General features: G+C 46.8%; 1 protein-coding gene across 4 annotated transcripts in view; it reads left to right on the forward strand.

The window, feature by feature from the left end:
- Window positions 1-19,363, forward strand: part of STARD8 (StAR related lipid transfer domain containing 8) — a 170,164-nt gene that overhangs the window by 144,724 nt on the left and 6,077 nt on the right. For all 4 annotated transcript variants that reach the window (XM_061598408.1, XM_061598407.1, XM_061598406.1 and 1 more), the window contains 7 exons: window positions 531-1,876; window positions 4,708-4,881; window positions 5,998-6,157; window positions 10,172-10,370; window positions 11,486-11,696; window positions 12,897-13,011; window positions 17,449-17,673. In XM_061598408.1, coding sequence (XP_061454392.1) covers window positions 531-1,876; window positions 4,708-4,881; window positions 5,998-6,157; window positions 10,172-10,370; window positions 11,486-11,696; window positions 12,897-13,011; window positions 17,449-17,673 — 2,430 coding nt within the window. The remainder of the gene's footprint in view (window positions 1-530; window positions 1,877-4,707; window positions 4,882-5,997; window positions 6,158-10,171; window positions 10,371-11,485; window positions 11,697-12,896; window positions 13,012-17,448; window positions 17,674-19,363) is intronic.

Below are 19,363 nucleotides of genomic sequence, written 5' to 3' on the forward strand. Positions count from 1 at the left end.
GGTTGATTAATCCATTGCCCATTTTTTGCCAATCCATATTCAGAATGTGTTTGTTGAATCCGTTGTCATAGACAAGGTGTGGCCAGGTGTTTACTAGAATGCGTGAACACACAAATCGTGGACAGGCAGGAGCACACAAGGCGGGCTCCAAGTGTCCCCAGATTGCTGTTTAGACATTTGCACTTGAAGACGCTTAGAAACCTCTCTGCAGTCAGGAACCCTGATAAGACTCTTGATCATGGGGAGATTTCTGAACACAGTCAACTAAATGTGCTTTTTAAAACCCTTTGGACTTTCCAACTAAACACACAAAGATCTAACTAGGAGCCACACACCCTGTTCCCTTGTCCCTGTCTAGAGTCTAAGCATTTGCATGTTCAGGAAATGTTCTGAGCATGCTGATAGTCTAATTGCAGCAATCAAGTGATGACCAAAAATGAGTGAACAGGCCATGGCTTCATCTGACCCAGATGCTATTCACATGGGGGCAGGAGGGTTCTCTTAGATTCTGATCCCTGTACTTGTTTTAGAATGAAGACTTGGAAGATGAAGACTTCTGTGCCATCAGTGACCGGTGGGCCTTCCAAAGGGACAGCAAAAGGTGGTCTCGAATTGGCTCTGATGACTTCCTCTCCCACAGCCTTGAGAAAGACTCTGCCATGAGAAAGGTGTCCAGCCAGGAGAGCAGCCTCACAGATCTCAGCGCTGACCTGGAGGCCACATCACTCCACAGCAATGCCAGCACAGGCAGCACAGGTGGAACTCTTGCTGTCATGGACACGCCTCCTAATCCATCCAACGCCCAGAATTCCCCAACCTTAACCAAGCCTGTCCAAAGGTTGAGCAACCACTTGTTAACTGACCAGTCTCCAAACCTGAGCAGGGACAGCAAGGAAAACCCCAAGAAATGTCGGACCCAGAGCTTCCTCAAGAGGATTGAGTCTCTGCGAAGGAAAAACAAGGAGAAATTGGACTCTGCTAGAGCCCCAGAAGAGGATGCAGCAGACACCAAGTCATGGTGGAACACCTCAAAAGAAACTCCTGGCAAGGGGCCTCCACCAAGAATGGGGACGCCATCCTCTTTCTGCGGCAGTAACACTCTCCTCTCAGCAGGATGTTGGAGTAACCGGGTTCTGGCCTCCGCGGGAAACAAGCTTCGGCTTGAGCCCAAACATGGTGGCGTTTATCTGGAAGACTATGAAGCAGCCCACGACAAAGGCAACAGCTGGAATGCCAGCGGGTTGGGCTACCGGGATCCATTTAAAAGGGACTACTGGATCCATATCCCTGGGGACTACAAGCCAGGCACTTTCCCCAAATCTCTCTCCATCGAAAGCCTGTGCCCCCTTGAGAGCGGCTGTTTGGCCACCTGGAAATGCAGCCACACAGCCTCAGCTCTTTCCACAAGTGGGGCTGGCAGTGGCAGCAGCAGCAGCGTGGATGACCCGTCCCCACGAGCCTTTGAATGCCGACAGAGGCGGCTTTCCTGCAGCTCCATGGGCAGCTGTGCCAGCCTCTACGACAATGTGCCTGAATTTGGCAGCCATGATGACCTCTTTGACCTGGACAGGGAGGTGGTTTACGAAAACCTTGACGACATTCTGCAGCACGTCTGGGGGCTGCAGCAGCAAGTGGAGCTGTGGTCCCAGGCAGCACGGCTGGAGGGCGAGAGTGTCGGGGCAGAGGCAGAAGAGGAGGAGACGGACTCTGGAGGAGATCCCACCCCTCTGAACTTCGAGGAGCAGTCCGTCTCTGACATCGGCACGTCCACCAGTGACTTTGACAGTGCCGCTAACTCTCTGAATGAGGTCGAGGACATAGAAATGAGAGAACGGAGAGATTCTGGAGTGGGCGCGTCACTCACCAGGCCTTGCAGGTAAAAATGGCAACGGACTGCCTTCAAGTCAATCCCAACTTATGGCGACCCTATGAATAGGGTGTTCATAGTAAGCTGTATCTAGAGGGGGTTTCCCATTGCTTCCCTCTGAGGCTAGTCCTCCCAGCTGGCCAGGGCCTGCTCAGCTTGCCACAGCTGCACAAGCCAGCCCCTTCCTTGTCCGCAGCTGCCAGCTGGGGGGCAACTGGGCTCCGTGGGATTATGCCGCTTGCCCATGGCTGCACAGGTGGCAGGGCACGTAACCCCTGAGCCACTCACTGTGGGGTGATCTTTAGCTGGCCCTTGATGCCCAGGAGACACAAGCAGGGATTGGAACTCACAGACTCTGGACTCCCAGCCAGGCTCGTGGAAAGTTTGGAGGCACTTCATTGAGTTTCAGGACTCGTGCAAGCCGCTTGTCGGTCCCACTATACCCTCAATTGTTAGGTGTAACTATCAGCATCTTCTTTGTTGAGCAGATACAAGCTGCAACCTTGCCCTGAGTGCCTGATCTTTTGCTTTACACGCTTCTGAGATTTCTGGAGACAGCATACTTAAAATGACAGCAAGGCCGATCTCCTTGGTAACACAGTCTGAAGCATCAAAGACTGCCAGAACTGTGGTGCTTCTCATAGTCTGGGTGACCATATGTAGAGATTGGACAGAATCGCACCCCACCCCTGCAATTAATTGGCTAGTGAGCCCATGCTGTTTTTGCTTTATTTTGGAGCATGTGGCTCTTAGATCCAATTTACACATGTAAACGCAAACCACAGGTGTGCTTTCATGTGGAAATGTCAACACTTTTAAGGAGCCCTAAGATGGCACTTGTACTTCCAGATATTTTTCTAGGGTGGGGCTGGAATTTGCGGATATGGTCAGTGCCGGCACGTAAGGAAGGAAAGAGTCATTTTAAATGCAGTTGATGTTAACAATATTAATAATAACATTTATATAATAGATTTACAGAGTTCAGAGTTACAACAGTATTTTAAGGTACAGGTGGCAGAAAGTATATCTACTGGTGCATTTCTCTGAGTGATTTGTGGTAGATCACCAGATGTTTAACAATTGCACCAACAATTTTAAATTAGGCTGTTGAAAAGAAGCTTGGGGGGGACGGACAAGGAGTGGAATTTTTGTGTGACAGGACTGTGAGCTCAAATTCCTGGGCTGAGCATGTCTTCAGAAGCACCCTGGTCCTTAATTCTATGTTGCCTCAACTCACCACCACCACTATTTTGCACCTGGCTCCTTTTGGTGGATCATAGTGATCTGGTAAGTAAACAAAGTAGATCCTGCAAGCCTGAGGTATCCCTGCCCCTCTTTAAGGAACGCTAATATTATTATAGCCTATTTTGCAGAGGGGGAGACTGTGACAGAAGGCACACCCACCATGATCATGACTGAAGTAAAATGCGAATGGCATAAATCTGGATTTGCACCATGCAAGTTCTTTTGATAGTAGTTCCTTGACATGTTTAATTTTAACAAGCAGACGTGGCCTTAAAGTTGATGACTGCTGCTTCTGCCACTATGAGCATCAAAGCTAAATGATGTAGTTGTCAGTTGCAGAAGTAACATGTGTGGGACGCATTTCTGCTGTACTGTCTTAGAGTTCTGGGACATTTTTAAATGGAAGGTCCACAAGATTATTCCCCTCCCATCTCCTTCTGCCCCAGGACATAATTATAAAGCACTTAATACGTGGAAAGGTCAAGATGGTGTGGTGTGAGATGTGCCTCCTCTACCCTCTGTCCGTGATGCAGACCAAGATGTAGCATGATTGCACCAGCTTTTGCATCAGTCTGTTGATTGGCTACCTTAATGTAGGACCATCATGGCCCGTTGCCATCAGTTGGCTGTACACTGGTGTGAAGCCAGTCACAGGCACCCTGTGGGAAAGCAGCGGTGCTGATGCAGAAGACAGTAAATGGAAAGGACCCACGAGGTCTTTGCTCATTGCAAGGTGGCTAAAATGACGTGAAAGGAACATCTCAAAATTCAGACTCGGTGTTTGGTGCCCTCTAGTGAGGTGAAATTGAAACAGCATGCCCCAATTTGCAGTGCCATTTAGATGCCCTCCCTCTCTGCATATTTGTGATAGCATCCCCCCTCAAAAAAGTTTGCTATTTGCACTTTGTTGCAGCCACCCTTCAAAATAGCCAGACACCTTTTTTTTTTCCATTTTAAGAACAAACAATGAATTCCGTTCTGATTTGCTTTCTGCTCCTTTGTGGACCGACAATTGCATTCTGTTAGTCTTCTTGGCAATCAGTACTTACTGTCCTAGGAGCATTCTTTTATGAGTCAGTTCCTTTGGATTTGTTGCAAAAGAAGGGGATGGATACTGGTGTTGTCAATGAACACAGGGAGATGAGGGGCCCTTGGATCCCTGACCTTTCCTCAAATTATTTTAAACACCTTGTACTACTTTTCAAGTATACGTTTTGAGGTTTTATGACATGATCTCCATTCCTTGCTCAGGCCCACAGTGTTAGCCTGCTCCAAGCCCAGTTGCAATCTGACAAAGGTCAACAGTGATCTCCACCTTCAGGGAGTGTCCCAGAGAAACCTGGCAGACTGAGCTGCTTTTAGCATCCCCCTCCCCAAAAAACCTGGATAAGAGTTTGATTTAAATTTTTCATCTTTCATTGTTTTGTCCTATGAGCTGTGCTGCATCTTAATGAATTTCCATTTTTAAAATATGGTCTTTAAATGTTTTGTAATTATTTTGGCAAACTGACTTGAGGGTCCACTTTGAATGGAAGGTGGGAAAGCGGGCTGGCACTCAGGTAAATGAATAACTTCTGACCTTCCTCCTTGCCCAGGAAACTTCGCTGGCACAGCTTCCAGAACTCCCACCGGCCCAGCTTGAGCTCAGCTTCCTTAGAGATCAACCGCCAATCTGCCGCACAGCTCAGTCTTCTCCAGAAGTGCTCCCTCCTTCGCCTCACGGCCATGATGGAGAAATACTCTGCCCCCCATAAGCAGACCTGGTCATGGTGAGTCAACACAGGGGAAGAAGAGAGGACTCACTGGGCAGAGAGAGGGTCCCCCAGCCCTCAAATAAGTGATCAAATAGCCAGTCATCAGTTGCACCAGTTGTGTCGCCATAAGTCAGGATCAACTTGAAGGCGCTCCATAACCATAGGGGAAGGCCAAAGAAGCCTCAGGTGACGACGGGTGACAGGCCTTTGCTTTCTCCTTCCCTCGTGTGGCAGCTGCTCTTTTGTCACTTTGACTGCTCTGTCCCCCAGTGTCAGAGTTGGTTTGCTACCAAATATTGTGGTTGCAGCTCAGGAGAAACATCTGAGGAATTCTAAGCTTTAATAAGACTAGTAAAACCTGTTCACGTTGCCTTATCATGGGTGTATTTCAAAGACCAGAACATACACCCCCAAATAAAACCTGCCAAGGAATGTTGTGGTCTGAAATACCCATTGGACCCCTCACAAGTGCCCTGAGAGCCGTATGTGCCAAATCATCTGGCGCTTCTTCATTCAGAGGGTAACTGCGGCCCTTGCTGGGCCAAATAAACGAGTGCATCTCTGAGGCCTCCACTTCCTTTTGTCTCTGCAGTGTGTGTTGCAAATTATTAAACCTTTTCTTTTTTTGCAGGGGGGAGAAGTGTTGTAAATGTTGGTGGGAAGAGGGATGTTTGTGTACCTCTACTAGACAGCAGATTGCAGGGACAGAAAAGGGAGGGGAAAGGTAGTTTTAAACCTCTCAGTGAATTTACCCTCTCACTGGTGGAAAGAGGACGGTCTGGCTCACCATGCTAATGCCTGGAGCACAGGTCAGGGTAAGCAGTATATAGTTTTGAGAAATAAGGAATAAATTTTAAAAAAGGAGCGGAGAACCCTGGGAAGTCTCTCCTATCAGATTCTTCTGATTCTAAGTTTCACTTGTTCAGTGAATAACTGTTTTAGTTGGGGGGAGGGAAGAGATGGGGAAATTCCTGCAGTGCTCCAGGCACAGTTTGTGCAAGGCAGGAGCCCTCCTGTTGCAAGGCTGTGTCTGCTGCTACCTCGAGGAGATGCGTTCACCAGACAGAATGGGGAGGAGGTTACTGCTTAGGTGAACAATTCCCTTGTGAAAGCCGTCCTTTCCTTTGGCAGGGCTGTCCCAAAGTTCATGAAGCGGAGCAAGAACCCAGACTATAGGGACAGGGTGGTCTTTGGGGTCCCGCCAACAGTCAACGTTCGGAGGACAGGACAGCCGCTGCCCCAGAGCATCCAGCAGGCCATGCGCTACATTCGTGGCCAGTGCCTTGACCAGGTGAGAGCCGTGCGCACGGTGCTGCCTGGCCTGCCTCAGGCCTGGGCCTCCATGCTCAGCTTCCCCACAGGCGCACTTTTCCTGGGCAACAACTGCTCCTAAATCTCTGGATTCTGGTGATCTTGAGGCACCGGGTCCATCTCCCACTGCAGCCTTTGCCAGCTCCGTGTCCTGCAAATGTCTTGCACTCAAACTCTCACCAGCCCCAGCCAGCGTGGCTATTGCTGACAGCTGATGCAGAAGGAAATACGTGTGGCTGAGGAGGGCTGAACTGGAAAGTGTTGTATTGCAAACGTTCCTTAATTGCTTTTTCTATTACCAGTTTCAGCTTCACTGATGTTTCCTAGGCAAAGCCTTCTTCACACATTATAGTTTTGGGGTGGTATATTTCAAGGGTATACCTATAATGTATAGTGTGTATGTGGCAAACTAGAATTTTTAGCAATGCATACCACAGAGGTTCACTGTTGGGAAACCCTGGAATGGCTACAGATCCTTTTTTGCAAGTGCACTTAATGGGATCCAGGCATAATGTCTTGAAATAGGCCAAAGCTAATGTTTTTACAAAGTTATTGAATGAGGCTTCAAAATGGGAAGAGGGCATTCGGCTGTCAATTGTTCATTTGCATCTCAGCTGCACCTGGTCTGAATTAAAAGATTATCAATGGACTGCCCTTAAAAGTTTTAAAAACTTTTTTTAAAAAAAACTAGGCTGACTTGATACAAGGTGCAGATGCCAGTGAAACTCCAGCCACTCGCCACCTTAGTTTGGAGAGGCACTTGCTTTAGTTTCAGTATGTACACACATAACCAGCAGATCTTGCTAACAGATTATTTATTTGTTTTATTTATTTAAAATATTTCTATCCCACCCTTCTGCCCTACAACAGGGCACTCAGGGTGGCTCATAATAAATCATACACAATAATATCATACACAATAAACATTAAAATAGATAAAAATATGTAAAAGACAGTTAAGAAATATAGGGGAGTGATATTAAAAGGGACTAAAGAGGTAAAAAAACTAAAAAAGGGGGGGAGATAAAACCATTTTCAGGCTCAGCCTTCGGTCCCTCCCAAAGGCTCTCCAGAACAAAGTCGTTTTCAGAAGTCTCTGGAACGACATCAGGGAGGGAGCAGAGCAGGCTTCTTGGGGTAGGGCATTCCAGAGCTTGGGGACCACAGCTGAAAAGGCCCTCTCCCACATGCTTGCCAGTCTGACATCTTTCATTCCAGGCATGCAGAGGAGACCAGAGGCAGCTGATCTTCAATCATGGGCAGGTACATATGGGCGTAAGCATTGGTTCAAGAGTGTTTAGGGCTTTAAAGATTAGAACCATGTATAGTTCTGGTGGCCCGGAAACAAACTGAGAGCCAGTGGAGTCGATAAAGCACAGGGGTGATATGCTCCCTGCACTGTGCTCCAGTTAACATTCTGGCTGCCGCATTTTGAACCAACTGCAATTTCTGAATGATTTTCAAAGGCAGCCCCATGTAGAGTGTGTTACAGTAATCAAGGCTCGATGTCACCAATGCATGTGTCACTGTGGCCAAGTCAACTGCCTCCAGGAACGGACGCAGCTGGTAGACCAGTTTGAGTTGGCCAAAAGCACTCCTGGCTACCGCAGCCACCTGATACTCAAGCAGCAGGGCAGGATCCAGGAGGACTCCCAAACTGCGGACCTGCTCCTTCAAGGGGAGTGCAACCCCATCCCTGATGCAGTTTTTCCCTTGACCAGCAGTACTTCTGTCTTGTCTGGATTAAGTTTCATTTTGTTAGCCCACATCCAGCCCTTCACAGCCTCCAGGCACCGGTTTAGGATGAGCGCTCCCTCCCTGCAATCAGGTGGTAGGGAGAGATAGCACCGAGTGTCATCAGCATATTGATGACATTGCACTCCAAATCTTCTGACCTCTCCGAGCAGTTTCATATAAATGTTAAAGAGCATGGGAGACAAAATTGAACCTTGCGGTACCCCACAGGCCAACAGCCAGGGGGTCGAGCAGTAGTCTCCCAGCACCACTTTCTGGGTCCTGTCCGTCAGGTAGGACTGGAGCCACCGTAAAACAGTGCCTCCCAATCCCATTCCAGCTAGACGGCCCAGAAGGATACCATAGTTGATGGTATCGAAAGCCACCAAGAGGTCCAGCAGCACCAACAGGGATGCACTCCCCCTCTCTGATGCTCAGCGTAGGTCATCAAGCAGGGCAACTAAGGCAGTCTCTGTGCCATGGCCAGGCCTGAAGCCTGATTGAGAAGGGTCTAGATAGTCCGATTCATCCAGGAGAACTTGGAGTTGAGCAGCCATTACTTTCTCAATCACCTTGCCCAAAAAAGGGAGATTAGAGACTGGGCGGAAGTTGTTAAGATCCACAGGATCTAACGAAGGCTTCTTTAACAGAGGTCTTATCACAGCCTCCTTCAACAATGCTGGCATAGAACCTTCCCTTAGAGAGGTATTAATTAAACATGCCAACTAGCCTGCCACTCCCAATCTGGCAGATTTGATTAACCAGGATGGGCAAAGGACAAGAGAAAAAGTAGTGGCCCTCATTTCTCCCGCAGTCATGTCCACATCCTCAGGCTTTACAAGTCCATAGAAAAATGCCCAGAGGAAGCCTCGGAGACATCTGGCACAATTGCAGTTGATGAGGAGTCCAAGTCAGTCTGAATGTGGGCAATTTTATCTGCAAAGTGCCTCATAAACAAGTCACAGCAAGCGGCTCAGGTCCAGTGTGGGGCCAGAGCCCAAAATACCCCGGACCACCCGGAAAAGCATTGCCCGATGACACTGAGCGGATTCTGTGGTGGCAGAGAAAGGCACTTTCTTTGCTGCCATCACCGCCGCATGATAGGCTCGAAAATGAGCTCTAGCCTGTGTTCAGTCAGAAGCAGATTGATTGTTTCTCTATCAACACTTTAGCCATCATCCCTGCCATTTCATCAGGCCCAAGGTTTGAGTAAACCAAGGTGTGTTATGAGCCCTCCCTGGTGGGAGAGGATGCTTCGGAGCAATAGTGTCCATGGCCTGGGCAACCTCCGTATTCCAGAGATTGACCAGGGCTTTGGCAGTATCACCAGCCATGCTGGGAACATCCTCCAGAGCATTCAGGAAACCATCCAGATCCATAAGTCTCCAAGGGCAGACCATCTTAATCTGCCCTCCACCCCTGCAAAGGTTACCAGGGGGACAAAGCCTAAACTGTTAGGTGGTGATCTGTCCATGACAACAGAGTCACTAAGAACCCCCCACCCTCAGATCACCCTCTTCCTGTCCCAAACAAAACACCAAATCAAGTGTGTGTCCTGCCACGTGCTCTGGTCCAGATGATAGAGACAGCTCCATGGTTGTCATGGTAACCATGAAGTCCTGAGCCAGACCTGTGAGCCTAGCATCAGCGTGTATGTTGAAGTCACCCAGTACAACCAGCCTGGGGAACTCCACCACCACTGAGGCCAGCTCCACCAGCTCAGGGAGGGAGACAGTTGGGCAGTGGGGTGGATGGTACACCAACAGAATCCCCACTCTCTCTGACCTAACACATATACACTCTAAGCTGGAGATGTTAGGGGCAGGATACAATGAATCTGCATGTACCATGGACCGCAAAAAAGACCAATAATTGGGTGTTAGAACAAATTAAACCAGAACTATCACTAGAAGCTGAAAAGATGATGCTGAGGTTATCATACGATGGACACATCATGAGAAGACGTGGTTCACTAGAAAAGCCAATAATGCTGGGAAAAACAGAAGGGAGTAGAAAAAGGGGAAGGCCACACAGAAGATGGATTGATTCCATAAAGGAAGCCACAGACCTGAACTTACAAGATCTGAACAGGGTGGTTCATGACAGATGCTCTTGGAGGTCACTGATTCATAGTGTTGCCATAAGTCGTAATCGTATGTTCATTCCATGCAAGGTGGCCCTCAAGGTTCTTTGGGTCAAGTGTCCTTGTGCTTTTCCTTTGTGACTTCCTTCCTTCTCTCTCTGTCTGGTCTTTGGACAGGTCGGCATTTTCCGCAAGTCAGGGGTGAAGTCCCGGATCCAGGCTCTGCGACACATGAACGAAGCCTCCCCTGACAACGTCAGCTATGAGGGACAGTCAGCTTATGATGTGGCCGACATGCTGAAGCAATACTTCCGTGACCTACCAGAGCCTGTCTTCACCAGCAAACTCACGGATACATTTCTACAGATTTACCAGTGTGAGTGGAGGAAACAACAGGGGAGGGGACAGATTTAGGATTTGCGCCAGTTAAGCTTGCAAACCTCTCAGCCTGTGGATTTCCAGTTTCCTTTGGGGGCTTTATGGATCGTAGACAGTGAACTTAGTGGCCTGTGTAGACGTCACATTTGTTCAGTATTTGCTGGTCCTGCAGTCTATATTCTGCATATACTACAGTTAAAGAATTTATGCAGAACCCTGAAGCCTCACTACTGATCAGTCTGGAAACCCTGCTAAGTGCTCCCCTCCTCCTTTTCTGGGTTTTCAGGGGTTTCACCAGTTCCAGCTGCAGCTATTGCCAGCATATGGGCCAAACAAGGGGTGAGGAGAAGGCCTTTCCATGTTTCCTTTCCCCCACGTGATGAGGAGAGGGTGCTAGCCAGGACCAGTGCTACTTACAAAGATACTGTAGGCTGGGGTACCCACTGTGGTCTCCTTCAGAAGTTGATGGACTCCCAGCTCCCATCAGCTCCATCCAGCATAGTCAGAGTTTATGGGGGACAGAATGCAGCAGCTTCTGTATGGCGCCACATTGACTGCCCCAATTCTAGGCAGTGGCTCTTACCCTCCGTACCTCTGATGCTGCTGGTTTTGCTACTGCCGGAAACGGGGAAAGCCGTGGTATGGATGTAGAACAATGGGGAGGGGAGTGTCTCTGCCACCCAAGCAGATGTGTTCAGCAGTGGAGCTTCTCCTACCCTACCAGAAACCTCCTATTTGGGTGGCTGGTTGTGTCCATCACATTGGAACATCCAAGTGTGGCAGAAGAAGGGAATCACTTTTTGTGTTTTCAGGAGGCAAATAATTGGGAACATGTGCAGACACGGTGTGGTGCCATCTCAAGTTCTGGGATGGCTGAACAGGATTTCCAGGTGTTGGGGGCAGGGCTAGAACGTTCTTTGACCCTCCTCTTGATGAGCAGGAATAGCATCAAGTGTGCCAAGTAAGGAGAGCTCTGTGCACCTGTTTAACTTTCATTGGTTGCATTCAGGCTGGCAGAATCCAGCATGTTTTCTCCATATGAAGTTGGTTTGGTGTTGAAGTTCACTCCCGTACCCACCACCCCACTGATGACCTATTCTCTGGACCTTTCAGCTGTGCCCAAAGAGCACAGGCTGCAAGCCGTGCAAGCTGCAATTGTACTGATGCCCGATGAGAACCGAGAGGTGCTGCAGACGCTGCTCTATTTCCTGAGTGACGTTGCCTCTGCTGAGGAGAACCAGATGACAGCTGGAAACTTGGCGGTGTGCCTGGCCCCGTCCATCTTTCATCTCAATGTGTCCAAGAAGGAGAGCACTTCTCCAAGGTGAGGCAGAGTTAGAGAGGCTGCAGCCAATCCACACATCGGGTCTTCTTCCTCTCTGCTCTCTCCACTCCCATCTGTTGCCACCTGCGGCTAACTGACTGTATGTGTTGCTTGATGCATACTCAGGATCACAAACCGATACTACTTGAGACCACGAGTGACCAAAAAAAGCTCTCTATAGAAAACAAGGCCAAACGTATGCATATGTTACCGTGCATATGGTGTCCTACACCAATGCCTTTTAAAACTCCAAATCAGTGAATCCGGCATACCCACCTAATTCTTGCTATCAGACAGGGATCCTTGGTTCACCTGTGGGCACCCAGCAAACTTGGAGTAAAATCCATTTTTCACCAGTGAGTGCAAGTACAAAAAGGTACTTGATGTGTAGGAGTCACTCAGAGAAAGGCTTCACATTACCGTTTCTACAACAGCCGGTGCCATCCTGGTGCCCTCCAGATGTGCTGGCTGGGGTAGAGTTGTAGTTCAAAATGTCTGGAGAGCACTGGTTTGGCCAAGGCTGCCCTATAGAGATCTGCATCTGCCTGGTTGGTTTCCCACAGGCTTTCCCCTAGCTGACGTAACAATAGCATTCATTGTGGGAATTGGGACCAATATATCGCAGCTTTCCCCACTCCCATCAACAACAGCCGCTGATAAATGGAGTAAGGAAATACAGCATCTCATGGTCCAGGCGTGGGGACCGGAGACCTCCCCATGTGGATGTTGATCTCTGCAATAGGTAGCACAGCTTGTAGCCACTCCTCAGACAACTTCATCCATGACTCCTTCCATCTGAAAACTTCCACCGAAGTTTGGTGTCCCCATAGCTTAGAAATGCTTATCCAGCATTACATATCTATAGCTTCTTTTGCTCATTTGGGCTGATTGTGCAAGAGCTTTATGTGCTTCGTTTAACAATGCTTTCTAAAAGAAGGTGAGGAAGATTGTTCTTTGTCTTGGATCACTGTGTGGTTAGAAAATGCACCCAACAAGTTTTATAAATAATTTAAAAACTGGTGCTAGGTTCCCTCCACCCTGCCCTCTGTTTCCATGGTTGGTGGAGGCTTCGTTGTTTTGGTGCAGGGGTAGCCTGGGAGAAAATAGCTTTGCCTTTGCTCGGGGTGCCTTCTGCATTGTTCCTGACTCTGTGCCAAATTGCCATAACCAAACGCTCTTCTCCCCTTTCGTTCCTGGCAGGATGATTCATAGGAGGGCCACAGTTGGAAAGCCTGACCAGAAGGACCTGAACGAGAACATGGCTGCCACCCAGGCTCTCTCCCATATGATCGCAGACTGCAAAAAACTCTTTCAGGTACCACCACAAGGATTGACATTGTCCAGGTTTTCTTTTGTTAGAATAATAACAATAGTAACAACAGCAACACAAAATGGGAATTAGCTTCATCCTTCTAACAGAAGTGTGCTGTACCTCTACTGAAATGTGTCTCATAAGAACCAGCTCATCCACTCTGATCTTTAGTAAGGCATACCAGGCTGGCTCCCTCATGCACAATTAAATCAGGGAAAGTTGATGTTTATTGTAGACCAGCCAACCATTTAACACAACACAACACAACCACAACACCTACAGACAAGTTGGCAGAACAACCCAAGTCACTGTGGCTGAGTAGAGGACTGGAAAACAGAACAGGATTTAAGTGCTTAAATCCCCTTACCTGGTCAGTCCAGTATCCCAATGCCAACATACTGTAATTAACTCCCTTCCCCCCATTTTATTAAATATGTATCTCAGCCCCATAACTGAGCCAAGCCAAAAGAAGACTAATCTGATTTAAAATATTAAATACTGAGTACAGATTAAATTAGGCAACAGAAGACCAAAAACATACAGCCCAGTACTATTGCAAAGATGGAAAAAACAAACTTAAATTAAAACTTGATAAAATAAGGTGCAGACTGCTCATTAAAATGCAGTTTTCCCAAAGCAAGTCTTCCAGTTCCTCTAATTTTTGAGTTTGTGTTGGAGCTAAGCCAGTTATAAGGGGTATTGGGGGGAGTGCAATTATTTAAGGCTGAGCCAAAAATTCTCAATTTTTGACTCAAATCATAGAGTTGGAAGGTACTTCAAGGATTATCTAGTCCAACCCCTGATAATTTATTTATTTATTTTTCTTATTTATAAAAGTATTTCTAGGCTGCCATATAAAGTATCAAGGCAGTGGGCAATGTTAAAACATAAAACACCATTAAAAATAAAAACACAGATAATCATTAAGGTGACTAGCTAATCAAAACTAAAAATTAAACAGCTACAATGGTCTGGCATCAAACGGTCTTCAAGAGATTCCTGAAAGTCAAAAGCAAGGATGTAATCTCTTCCCAAAGGGTGTTCCACAGTATGGCACCGGCGACACTAAATGTCCAACTTCTGGCTGAGGCCAGGTGGGTGTCTGTAACAACAAACAACTCCTCTGGCGTGGTGCTCCTCTGGATGCTCTTGGTGATTGAGCTGGGATATAAGGTCTCGGGTGGCCCTTAAGTCGTCCTGGATCCAATTTGTTCAGTGCTTTGTATGTCAGTGCAAGAGCCTTGAACCTGTCCTGGTAACATATGGACAGCCAATGCAGATGTTTTAGGTGTTCCATGCTGTTGGTTGTCTGCCCCCATCAGCAGTCTAGCCACTGCATTCTGCAGCAGCTGGAGCTTCTGGACCAGGACCAGGGCAGCCCCACATAGAACATATTACTGTAATCCACTCTTGAGGTTACCAGTGCATGGACTACAGTGACTAAGTGGTCCTGATCCAGATATAGCTGCAAATGGCGTACCAGACAAAGCTGGTAAAAGGTACTCCTAGCCACAGAGGTCACTTGAGCCTCTAGTGACAAAGATGTATCGAGGAACGCTCCCAAGCTATGTACCTAGTTCTTTAGATGAAGGTTAACTCCATCCAGAACAGACAACCGGCCTGTTTTTCAGACCCGGGAACCACCTATCCACAAAGCCTCTGTCTTCCCAGGACAGATTTTGTTGACCCTCATCCAGTACACCACTGCATTAAGGCCCTGCTTCAGGGCTTGCACACCCTCTCCTGATTCAGATGTTATGGAGAAATAGAGCTGTGTGTCCTGGGCATATTGATGGCACTATGTTCCATAACAAATGACCATTCCCAACAATTTCATTATACAGCCACAAGAATGGCTGTATACTATAGCAAGCATGGATTTTTTCCATTCCTCAATGTTAAATTGAAAATACCCCCTGCCATTCTGATGCTTCATATAAGTTCATTTCAAAACAAACCCTTACAAAACTTATAGTCCTGAACTCAGAAACACTTACTTAACAACCCTCTAAATTTTTATGGCGATACACAAAACAGTCAGAGAGAATCGAGAGTTCAAAGTGTAAAAAGAGCAAGAAAAAGACAAGAACCCTGTTGGACATTTTTTTGTCAAGAGTTCTCTTAATTTGTTGAAATTAATTAAAAATCAGCTATGTTCACAGAGTACATGTAATCCTATTGCTGACCTTGCCCCATACTCTGACCTTCATCTTCTGCACTTTAAAAGTTAAAAAAAAACTGGCTTATTTTTAATTAATTTAAGAAATTTAGCATTGGAATCAATGCTAACCCCAAGCATGCTCAGTAAGAACCAACTGTCAGTGTTCTAAAAGCCAGACTCACAGCTGCTTGGCTTGGCTAATCAGGGGGCCACATCCACACCAGACCTTGATTTCACTTGAGACAGTCATGGCTTCCCCCAAAGAATACTGGGAAGTGTAGTTAGTGAAGGGTGCTGAGAGGAGACTTGTAATCCCCTGACAGACCTCCAGTGGCCAGAGTGGTTTAACAGTCAGCCGCTCTGATTGAAGCTCTGTGAGGGGAACAGGGCCTGTCCTAGCAACTCTCAGCGCCCTTCACTAACTACATTTCCCAGGATTCTTTGGGGGAAACCATGACTGTCTAAAGTGGAATAAAGGTCTGGTGTGAATGTGGCCAGGGACAGCTATGGTTTAAAATTTGATTGGGAGGCTACATGTGCTTGCTGTAGAATAAAAAGGTGGGGGGAAAGGCTGAAAAGCAATGATACTGTTCCCAATGTTTTCCTTTTGGAAAGGAAAGGGGCTTCCCCTCTGCCCAGTGCCCACCCACCCAATCTCCTCCCCTCTCCCTCCCTCCAGATATTTCTATCAAACTTTAAAAAGCAGGAGAATTGAGCAGCTATAGTGAATGCAGCAGGGGAGCAGGAGACCTGACCTCCTCTTTGAGACATTGTACTGCCCTACAAATTTGTCAAAATGCAAACACAATTTGGGTTGGTCTTTCACAGACCAATCCACTTCTTGTGTAGCTTGAAAGAATTTCATAACATGTGTCTCTGAGCATATGGTGAGTGGTGGCAACAGAAACAAGACATGTGCTGTGCTAATCTTGTTTTAGCAGGGAAGAAGCAACAATATTAAGACAGTTGATAGAGTTCAGATAGTTACTTTAAATATGTTTTATTTACTTTGCAATTTTAGTGAAGTTTTTTATAATAAATCATTTTCTTTTGCTTCTGTTTCTGTAAATATGTGAAGTACAGCAACCCTTTCAACACTAAAAAACTCCTAAAACAATTGTGGAAAAATGGGACTGACTATTCTGCAGAATAGTTTCCAGTGGACATGAGGAGTGTCACAGTCTGCACAAGATAAAACAGTGGGACGTGAAATATATTCTAGCAAAATTCTAGGTGTGCTCTATGCTTTAATTGGCCATGCCCACCTTTCCTTAAGTGGAGCAGTTTAAGCATAGCAGGCTGAACATATGTATGTTGGGCAGGCCACGTTTGTTTGTTCGAACAGCTAGAGTCATTGCTTAAGTAGCAACATATTGTAATCAGTCTAATTTTACAACAAACTGCATTTTCACATCCAACTGTTAATGCACCCAAAATAGAAATAGAACATACCCTCCAATTTGAAACACAAAAGGCTGTCTTCTCCATCGTATCACATTGACCAATAAAAAGGCTTTGAAATTAATAAAAATAAATTTGACACAGATTTCTAGGGTGAATAATGATAGAAATATAATTTTCGAGGTTAGATTCTCTGTAGAAACACAGGAAAGAAGCAAAGTAAGAAGAACTCCAACAAACTACAAAAATGTAATTCTTCATCTTTGGAGATGGCAAAGTGTGTTAAAACGACACAAATCCTGCAGCTTATAGAAGTGATGCAATTAAGCACATACACATAAGTTATCTGCATAATTTGCACATTTGTTCTTTCTTCTGCTGCTATTTGCCTCTGGGACTGGCAGCAAGGCATGGAGCATTGAAGCTCCAACCTTAATTCAGCCCCCTTTTTGGGCTTCTGAGATTTCAGCAACTGTGACCCACATGCTTTCATACATAATCTCGACAGCCTTAAGAGCTAGAAGAATGCTTAAAAAAAACCCTGAATTCTGTGCTCTAGCAACATTCTCTGTTGCTACTGGGATCCTTCAAACTGTGGCAGATTCATAGAGTCACCAGGGATATGATACACTCTATAGATTTTTTACAAAACTTCATTGATGCTGCAAAATTTACCCAACTCTCAAAATATCCCTAAGCATTTGTTCTGATTAGATCATCCCTCCCCGCCCTCCGTTCTCCTTCCAGGGTTCCATTGGTGTGTATGGAATGGATTCACCCAGCATGATTTGTTTAGGGGACATATTTGCAAATTGTTGTAGGCAGGAATTTGGTCTCAAGGCCTGCAACTGCTCAAAGGCATGGCTTTGCTTCTCCAGATTTCCCATGATATGATGCTCCAGCTTTACAGTTCCTACATGCTGGCTGATGCTCAACCACTCTCCTTATCTGAGCTGATGGGCCGAAACCTGCAGGATGAATGGCAGGATTCCCGGGTCAACTTGGAAGCCAGCATCCAAGGCCTGCTCAAGGAGTCATCAGAGCGCTTCAAGGGTTGGCTTGGCACAGCCGGCCCCCTGAACACGGAGCTCTCGTGCAAGAAGGTAAGAGGACATTTAAGGCAATGGAAGGTCTGTGTCTTCCAGAGTCTGGTCCACGTGTTACAAAGTTACTATGAGAGTGTGGTTGGCCACATCCACCACTTATATGTTCCCTGGGGGGGGGGTGCAGTGAAGGATGAATATCAGGCTGAAAAAGATTAGGAAGAATTTGGAATCTAAATAGGAACTCAGAGAGGATGGAACTCAAATGCCAAATTGAGAGAAGCCAAATTCTGTGGCTGCATACATTATGTGAATGAAGCGGGTCTGCATAATTTGGCTGATTTAGCAAAAATGCCTGTTCCTGCTCATCGTGTGTACTGGCACAAAGTTTCTGAGGTTTCACCTGATACCACTCTCACATTTACAAGTATAGTTTCAAGTCAAAAGAGGTAGAAACTTTACAGTGAAAAGGACTGGAAAAGACTTGGGTTGGGGAGACTTGAATTCAAGTACCCTCTTTGCCATGCCGTTTGGTGAACTCCTTCGCAACTTAACACGCTGTACAGAGTAGTTGTGAATTTGGAAAGGGAAGCATAGACAGCCCTGTGTGCCTCACTGGATTCACTGGAGAAGTATGAATAGAAAGACAGATTGGCAGAGGGTGCATGCAGATGGAAACATTGAAATATCCAGACAGCTGATTCTGCATCTAATACCACACTCTCTGCTTTTGTGGAATGTACGAAATGCACACAGCCCTGCGTTCTGGAGTCTCCAGCTCCTTTTGGAGGGCAGGCATTGCTCCTATACTTTATCTGTTCAAAGTTACAGGAAAAAAGGTTGCATGTAGAAGAGTTGTAGTTCTGATAGGATCAAACTCCATCTGGAGCAGGAAGGAGGGCAAAAGGGACGTTGACAGGATGAGCCCCCTACGTTCCACCTGCGTCTTCGCAGGGCAGGAGGCACTGAGCTGCTGCAATGTTAAAGGCAAGCAGCTGCCTGAGATGTTGGAACTGGCTGTGTAGCGGTGAACCAAAATGGTGTCTGTGTGTGTTAAAGTAGATGATTCGGATCCATTAGCGACTAAAGAAGCAGCGATCTTGGTTTCAGCTGGCGCTAAAAATGGAGCTGAGGCAGTTGATGGAATGAGGGGCACTGGGCTGGGTAGACAGGTGTTGGGTCTAGCTAGAGGCTACTTTACAGAGTCTGAGGTGGGGCTCATCCCCAGATGGGTTGTCTGGGGTCCTTTTGGCTGGCGAATGAACGTGGGGCCTCTTGCATGCAGGCATGTGCCCCACCACCAAACCGAGTTACGCAGCCTCCCTAGAAGTTGTGCATGTTAAGTTGCCTTAGGGCAAACAACACATGACATACACGGGCATGCACTGAAGCCCTGATTTGTTTTATTTTATTTTTTAAAAGAAATCTCAGAATCACCCTCTTCCCTCACTGCTTTGCCCCCTGGAGTTCCAGAAGTGTGTTTACCTGGGACATTCTGCACCCCTAGCAATCTTGTTGAGCAATGGATGCTCAGTTTGATGTCTTCTATTTTGTTAAGGGGGGGTTAACCCATAATACAGGGGCTGGTGTGGGCCCCCCAATCAAATTTTTCTGACCCACCAATTGTGGCAGTATAACAACAACAACATAGACACAGCACCAGTTTGGGATGCAAATTGCCTACTTCCCAGTCACCAGACTGATCATTTGGTGAGCAGAGCACAGTAACCCCCCTCGTCAGCTGATCTAC

Source organism: Rhineura floridana, chromosome 16 (genome assembly GCF_030035675.1).
Source record: "Rhineura floridana isolate rRhiFlo1 chromosome 16, rRhiFlo1.hap2, whole genome shotgun sequence".
Classification (NCBI taxonomy): Eukaryota; Metazoa; Chordata; class Lepidosauria; order Squamata; family Rhineuridae; genus Rhineura; species Rhineura floridana.